The sequence below is a fragment of the Girardinichthys multiradiatus genome, chromosome 18, assembly GCF_021462225.1.
Source record: "Girardinichthys multiradiatus isolate DD_20200921_A chromosome 18, DD_fGirMul_XY1, whole genome shotgun sequence".
Taxonomy (NCBI): Eukaryota; Metazoa; Chordata; class Actinopteri; order Cyprinodontiformes; family Goodeidae; genus Girardinichthys; species Girardinichthys multiradiatus.
The window spans coordinates 47,108,187-47,116,528 of NC_061810.1; the positions used below are offsets into that span (position 1 = coordinate 47,108,187).

General features: G+C 43.7%; 1 protein-coding gene across 2 annotated transcripts in view; it reads left to right on the forward strand.

Annotated features, from left to right (window-relative positions):
* The window catches only part of klc3 (kinesin light chain 3), a 40,209-nt gene extending 31,881 nt beyond the window's left edge, over positions 1-8,328 (forward strand). Inside the window, exons 14-16 of one of the 2 annotated variants that reach the window (XR_007042348.1) lie at positions 2,439-3,154; positions 7,290-7,543; positions 7,855-8,328. Coding sequence is in view for 1 of the 2 variants with exons in the window: in XM_047391325.1 (XP_047247281.1) it covers positions 2,439-2,522 (84 nt within the window). In the remaining variant the exon portion in view is untranslated. Of the gene's footprint in view, positions 1-2,438; positions 3,997-7,289; positions 7,544-7,854 lie in introns of those variants that run through there. The other variant, XM_047391325.1, reaches the window with a different exon arrangement.
* Positions 8,329-8,342: the final 14 nt, after the last annotated feature.

The following is an 8,342-nucleotide window of genomic DNA, read 5'->3' on the forward strand; positions in this document are numbered from 1 at the left end:
GCTGGGGACTCGGGGTTGGACTCTTTCATCAACCAGGCTGAAGTCACCGAGGTGGTTAAAAAGCTCCGCGGTGGCAAGGCTTCGGGGGTGGATGAGATCCGCCCTGAGTACCTCAAGTCTCTGGATGTTGTAGGGCTGTCATGGTTGACACGCCTCTTCAACATTGCGTGGCGGTCGGGGACAGTGCCTCTGGACTGGCAGACTGGGGTGGTGGTCCCCCTTTATATGAGGGGGGACCGGAGGGTGTGTTCCAACTACAGGGGGATCACACTCCTCAGCCTCCCAGGTAAGGCCTACGCCAGGGTATTGGAGAGGAGAGTCCAACCGATAGTCGAACCTCGGCTTCAGGAGGAGCAGTGTGGTTTTCGTCCCGGCCGTGGAACACTGAACCAACTCTATACCCTCTACAGGGTGCTCGAGGGTTCATGGGAGTTTGCCCAACCGGTTCACATGTGTTTTGTGAACCTGGAGAAGGCATTCGACTGTGTCCCTTGTGATACCCTGTGGGGGGTGCTCCAGGAGTATGGAATCGGTGGCTCTTTATTAGGGGCCATCCGGTCCCTGTACGAGCGGAGCAGGAGTTTGGTCCGCATTGCCGGCAATAAGTCGGACCTGTTCCCGGTGCACGTTGGACTCCGGCAGGGCTGCCCTTTTCACCGGTCCTGTTCATAACTTTTATGGACAGGATTTCTAGACGCAGCCAAGGGCCGGAGGGGGTCTGGTTTGGGGACCAGAGGATTACGTCTCTTCTTTTTGCAGATGACGTGGTCCTGCTGGCCCCCTCTAGCCAAGACCTACAGCATGCGCTGTGGCGGTTCGCAGCCGAGTGTGAAGCGGCTGGGATGAGGATCAGCTCCTCCAAGTCCGAGGCCATGGTACTCGACCGGAAAAGGGTGGCTTGTCCTCTTCAGGTTGGAGGGGAGTTCCTGCCTCAAGTGGAGGAGTTTAAGTATCTCGGGGTCTTGTTCACGAGTGAGGGAAGAATGGAGCGGGAGATCGACAGACGGATCGGTGCGGCTGCCACAGTAATGGGGGCGCTGTGCCGGTCCGTTGTGGTGAAGAGAGAGCTGAGCCGAAAAGCAAAGCTCTCAATTTACTGGTCGGTCTACGTTCCTACCCTCACCTATGGCCATGAACTTTGGGTCATGACCGAAAGAACGAGATCCCGGATACAAGCGGCTGAAATGAGCTTCCTCCGTAGGGTGGCCGGACACTCCCTTAGAGATAGGGTGAGGAGCTCGGCCATCCGGGAGGGGCTCGGAGTAGAGCCGCTGCTCCTCCACATCGAGAGGAGCCAGTTGATGTGGCTCGGGCATCTATACCGGATGCCTCCTGGACGCCTTCCTCGGGAGGTGTTCCAGGCACGTCCCACCGGGAGGAGGCCCAGGGGACGGCCCAGGACACGCTGGAGGGACTATGTCTCTCGGCTGGCCTGGGAACGCCTTGGGCTCCCCCTGGAGGAACTGCAGGAGGTGTCTGGAGAGAGGGACGTCTGGGCGTCTCTACTGAGTCTGCTGCCCCCGCGACCCGGTCCTGGATAAGCGGAAGACGACGAATGAACGAAGTTCATAAATGGCAGAAGTTTCTCCTTATGCGCTTCCAAACAAGCCCACATTCATTTATTCTGTTTCTAGTTGTCCTTTCATTAACTATAAAATGCTAAGGTTGGCCTGTAGTGTCTAAAAATAAGCTCTTTGTTTTTTTTCCTCAGTTCTCTGAGCGTTGTACGGTCAGTTGTTTGGAAATTACATTTTAACCTTTGATTGACAGCCATACTTGCTATTCTAAAGTAATTGCTGATGTCTTCCCGCCCTAGCATCGGGTTACCACGCACCTGAATGCTCCAGAGGAGCCAACTGTTCAATCTCCCACTTTTCTATCTGTGTTGATGCCTAATGCCAATTAGTTAATAATAAAGTATAGTTGATTAGCAGCACCAGGTGTGTGCCTACTCAGTTATATTAATTAAAGGCTCCCAGGGTATACTTAGATTATTATTTTTTTTTTTCAGAGGTCAATATTTTGCTTGCAGTAGACTTCACTTACTTTGGAGAATCAGGGAGTAATTCTCATGGAGCAGTCAAGCTACTAAGAGCGGGACCCAATAAAGAAAACTCACGCTGATGATTTTCCAGCTGTTAAAGCAAACTTTGCGTTACATTATCACATGCTCCATGCATCATTTGGCTGATTGTGATCCAATTATCTGTTCATCTAATCCTTAAACAAAGCAACTAAAGACATTAGCTTGACTCCCACATGAACATTTCTCCTTGATTATTCAAACTGAGATCAATACAACTGCTGTCTTCGACAAGTAAGATACTGACCGCTCATTGATACTTAACAGAAACTGAAAAATGTAGGGTACATCAGCAGTTTTTCTTCACATCAAGTTCATTTAAATCATGTTAACATCTGTGTTTTCTGCTCCTCAGTCAAGTCACCTGACCGACAGTCGAGGCTTGAGCTGCAGCACGCAGAGTCTGAACAGACGAGGCTCACTCGGTGGGACCAGTTAACACACAAATAACGTACAAATGTTTTAAATACAAGAAGAACCGAAGGAATGTTTAAAAACTGGAAAACATGCGGCTCTGAATCAACATCAAGAGGATTCCCCTGAGAGACTCTAAAAGAAAAAATGAGATGGTCATTGCAAAATCAAGAATCCAGGCTGACAGTTTATTTATGACTCATTTTAAAATAACAAATCTTTCTGATTTGTTTATATGAGAAAATTTTAATTGGTTTTATGAGTAGACTTGTCCTTAGGGTGCCGTAACACTGGACCAAGGCTGTACCACTAGGCTGTACCAGAATGGGAGAGGTCTTTGGAGGATCTTCTTGAGCGTATCAAGAACCCAGTGGCTCCTCTTGTGTTTAAAGGATCCACAAATCTTCCATAGTGACGTTGTGGTGGTTTAATGCAAAAGTGGAAAGGTTATTGGGAGTTCTGGGTGGAGCGAAGGGAGGCTTACTGGCAGCATATCAATGGTGGATGAGGACAAATCTACGGCTGTTGAGAGTTTGAAGATGGAGTGCAGACGTGCTAGCTGTAGCTGTAGTGTACTGCTGGTGACCTCTTAGCATGCAGCTGTGTCCAGATGTGCTCCTCCAGGGCTGCGTCGGTGTGGAGCCTTAAAGGCTAGTGGTGAGGTATTATTACTGCATCTGATTTAAAGCATTTTTAGAATTTCTAGTTTTTAAACTTACTGTTTTTATAAAGATGGAAGACAAAACATGTTTTTTTTTTTTTTGCTACTCTTTCATCAAGAAAGTGTGATGAAAGCAAAAGTTTAAGTAGACTAGGGCTGAAACAAAGACGTGCCTGCAGCCCAGGGCAGTTGATGTTCCAGCTCCATCTTTTACATGACTCAAATATAGTAGTTCTTTCACTTCAGACACTTTTATGCTTTTTCATCTGCTAAAAGAATGTCGAAACAGTCCTGGTTTCTAACCCAATCAGCAAATTATCAGATTAACATGGAGATATGCTATGACTGTTTGTAGCAGTTACACTCATTGCAGTACCTCTTCTAAACAATAGGTGTCGCTGTCAAGAATAATAACACTACAGCTGAAATTTACAGTTTGTAGACACAAACACTAATATTTTTACAGTCTGGAAAAGTTTCCATACTTTTCTATCCATCTGTCTAAAAGTTGTGCTTCCTCCTATAATTTCTGGTGTCCTTTGTTCCTCCTTTATTCCTCCCTCCCTTGTGTCCTTTTTCCTTATTTCCTTCCTTCTCCTTCTATTGCCATTCTTGCCTTCCTTCTTTCCTTGCATACTTGTTTCCCCATCATCCCTCCTTGATTCCTCCTTCCAGTTCACATATTTAAAACCTGCCAGCTGTAGAAATATTTGCCATAAATTTATGGTGAACTTTAGTATACAGGTCCTTCTCAAAAAATTAGCATATTGTGATAAAGTTCATTATTTTCCATAATGTCATGATGAAAATTTAACATTCATATATTTTAGATTCATTGCACACTAACTGAAATATTTCAGGTCTTTTATTGTCTTAATACGGATGATTGTGGCATACAGCTCATGAAAACCCAAAATTCCTATCTCACAAAATTAGCATATCATTAAAAGGGTCTCTAAACGAGCTATGAACCTAATCATCTGAATCAACGAGTTAACTCTAAACACCTGCAAAAGATTCCTGAGGCCTTTAAAACTCCCAGCCTGGTTCATCACTCAAAACCCCAATCATGGGTAAGACTGCCGACCTGACTGCTGTCCAGAAGGCCACTATTGACACCCTCAAGCAAGAGGGTAAGACACAGAAAGACATGTCTGAACGAATAGGCTGTTCCCAGAGTGCTGTATCAAGGCACCTCAGTGGGAAGTCTGTGGGAAGGAAAAAGTGTGGCAGAAAACGCTGCACAACGAGAAGAGGTGACCGGACCCTGAGGAAGATTGTGGAGAAGGGCTGATTCCAGACCTTGGGGGACCTGCGGAAGCAGTGGACTGAGTCTGGAGTAGAAACATCCAGAGCCACCGTGCACAGGCGTGTGCAGGAAATGGGCTACAGGTGCCGCATTCCCCAGACCTGGGCTACAGAGAAGCAGCACTGGACGGTTGCTCAGTGGTTCAAAGTACTTTTTTTTGGATGAAAGCAAATTCTGCATGTCATTCAGAAATCAAGGTGCCAGAGTCTGGAGGAAGACTGGGGAGAAGGAAATGCCAAAATGCCAGAAGTCCAGTGTCAAGTACCCACAGTCAGTGATGGTTTGGGGTGCCGTGTCAGCTGCTGGTGTTGGTCCACTGTGTTTTATCAAGGGCAGGGTCAATGCAGCTAGCTATCAGGAGATTTTGGAGCACTTCATGCTTCCATCTGCTGAAAAGCTTTATGGAGATGAAGACTTCATTTTTCAGCACGACCTGGCACCTGCTCACAGTGCCAAAACCACTGGTAAATGGTTTACTGACCATGGTATCACTGTGCTCAATTGACCTGCCAACTCTCCTGACCTGAACCCCATAGAGAATCTGTGGGATATTGTGAAGAGAACGTTGAGAGACTCAAGACCCAACACTCTGGATGAGCTAAAGGCCGCTATCGAAGCATCCTGGGCCTCCATAAGACCTCAGCAGTGCCACAGGCTGATTGCCTCCATGCCACGCCGCATTGAAGCAGTCATTTCTGCAAAAGGATTCCCGACCAAGTATTGAGTGCATAACTGTACATGATTATTTGAAGGTTGACGTTTTTTGTATTAAAAACACTTTTCTTTTCTTTGTCGGATGAAATATGCTAATTTTGTGAGATAGGAATTTTGGGTTTTCATGAGCTGAATGCCACAATCATCCGTATTAAGACAATAAAAGACCTGAAATATTTCAGTTAGTGTGCAATGAATCTAAAATATATGAATGTTAAATTTTCATCATTACATTATGGAAAATAATGAACTTTATCACAATATGCTAATATTTTGAGAAGGACCTGTATTATATTTTAAGGATTTGAACACAAAATTCTGGGAAGTCTGGAATATTTACATAGAAATTGTGAAGGACAGAAGAATCCAGCTGGTTATCCTGATTAAACAGTTTTATCTTATTACCAGCCGAGTCTAACGGGATTATCGTTGACGCAGAAACCAGCAGGAAGCGTCATGTTTTAGAGCGTTGCTGCATCCATGTTTTCCCACATTTTTAGCAAGGCAGCTGAGTTTTCTTACGTTTTTTTCTCATGTGGAGCGTAGCGCAGACTTCGTCCAGTGTGAAAGGCACCCTCAGCAGCGACAAAATCTTTTAAAACCGATTTAAGTTTGTCAGAAAAAAACATAGATTTTAAATGCTTCTTAACCTTTAAAGCCAAACAAAAAAAATCAGTTTATTCTTTACATAAACCAGAGGTAAATACAGAAATCTCAAATGTGTTTCATGGGGGTTTTCCTCACACTATGATGGTTTTAATAGAAGTGTTCATCAAAAATATAAAAAATAAATATGACATATTTATAAAGTAGAGTTTTATTAACTTTAACATGTAAACTGTTAATAAATTATATATAAGAAATGTTAAATTCTCTCTTAGCAAGCAACATTACAATCAAACTTGCTGTTTTCTAATTGCTAACAAGGTTGAAGTGAGCTTGCACTATTGGTGGTTTCCATGTGATGAAGGGTCCAGCCTTTAAAACATGGAGGTATTTTTTTTATACACATCTTTTTATTACTGCCAACACTCCAGATTTTCAGAGTATGGACCAACACACACACACACACATCTGGCACACAAATGAAGCTACGCTTCCTGTGGAGAAGTTTACACATGTTCTAAATCTATTCCTAAAGAAGTGCTGGAGATGGTGAATCCACACTAGCTTGTGTCTTAGGGATAAAATCTGATAATGAGTTAACTGGATGAGAAATAATTGTTCTTGCACATATCAGGTTCACTGCAAGGCGAAAGGTAGCACCATTTCAGGGAAAGAATGAAGGTGTGAAACATGAAGACTTAGTTAACAGGAAGAAACTCGCTTAGAATAGAAAACTGATTTAGGCGATGAAGGTGGCGTTTCTGTAGGAACATCCTTCTGGCATCACTGCACTTTTACCTACATCATCTGCAGCAGAGTTGCTTTTTTATAACTAATCCACTCTGAAATTAGTTGAAGTGAACTCACTCCACCCATGCTCTGCATTTCCTTTAACTACCTGAGTTCAGGTTGACATGTGGCTCTGTCTCCCCCCTCAGCTGAGCCGCATCTTTACATTTACCTCCACAGTTCAGTTGTTTCTTGCTCTATCCAGTGAGGACAACCTATAGTTTCACATTTCTGTCATGCAAACTGAAGAGTTTTCAACATTTAAAATCCTGGATGGAAACTCCACAGAAAATATAAAAATATAAATTCACAACTCAAGCCTGAGAAGCTGGTAGACGGCATATGTGTAGCTTTATTCTCTGTTTTAGTATTAATGAAGGTGACGTTTGATGCTTGTAGGTCAAACCAGCATCAAAAACATGTTTTTGTGAAAGATCTGCACACAGCCAGGTCTCCGTGTACCACTCATTGTCACCTGGTTAGATTTGTTTTGTATATTTTCTGAGGAAAAAACTATCGGTGCTCTTTGTTTGGAGGGTTGAAGTCATGCTGTTAGCTACCATAGAAAGCTTAAAAAAACCACATGTAAGGTTAAAACTGGAGGAGTGTTTGTATTTTATATCTGCAGCTTTGTAATAAGTTGAATAGGATTAAAGAGGATTCAACTGAGATGGTGTATTTTCTGATTTTTTTAAATTATTTTCTTTTTAAAGGCAGTTGTCTTTTATGATGTTGAGTAGCAACCTGAGTTACGGCAAGAAGGAGCGGGAGATTAAGAGTTGGAATAATGAGCTGCAAGCTGAAACCTGGGAATTTCCATCTCTGTTCCAACCCTCACCTACACCATGAGATTTGGATCATAACCAGGGAATAACTCAGGGTTAGAGCCACTGCTTCGCCTCATCGGAAGGAGCCTGTCGATGTGTTCAGTATGGATAACGAATACCTCCAATTGGAGGATTTGCAGGTAAAAACCATTCAACTCTGGTGCAGATTATTCCTGGAAGAACCAGAAATTATAGATCTGGTTTGAAAATACCTTTGAATACCAGAGGAGGATCTGGAGACTGTTTCTGGGAAAGAGGAATGTCTGGTTTCACCTTCTGGACCTGTTATCTGTGACTCAACCTTGGGTGATGGATGGATGGATGGTTGGGATTTGTTCCGTGCATCAACCTAAAACTAAAATCCTAAAAATTCAATTTCAAAGCCGCAGAGCATTTTCCTTGTACTGTTGCTACTTTACAAATGATTTTTACTGAGACTTTTCTTCTGCAGAGTATGCCTGCCACTCCCCCTCCCCCACCTGCTGCTGTAAGTCAGCTGACTGAAGGGAGGAGGTTTGCTGCTTGGAAATATTTCTGCTCATAAGCAACGCTGGCAGCCTTGGGTCTGATGCTAGAGAAGCATCACCGCTGTCTTGTTAAGGTAACACTGAAAACAAGCTGGTTAGCATATCTGAAATAAATGACTTCCGCAGGCAGAGAACCGACACATAACTCAACTATCTAAGCTAACTTTGACAGAAAAAAAAATGAAAATTTAGCCCAAATTCATCTGGTGCATTCTGTGCTTTAAGCTGGGGACAAACTACACAACTTTTATAGTCATCCCAGATTTTGGGACTAGACATTCCCAGTAACAGACTGGTTTTTGTGTCACAACCGAAAGACAGTTAACTGGAACCCAAGACTACAGGATTTATCAGACCAGCTACAGTCATCTGAGCGCGTCAAAATATCGTGGAAACTCGCAAGAGGGCAACA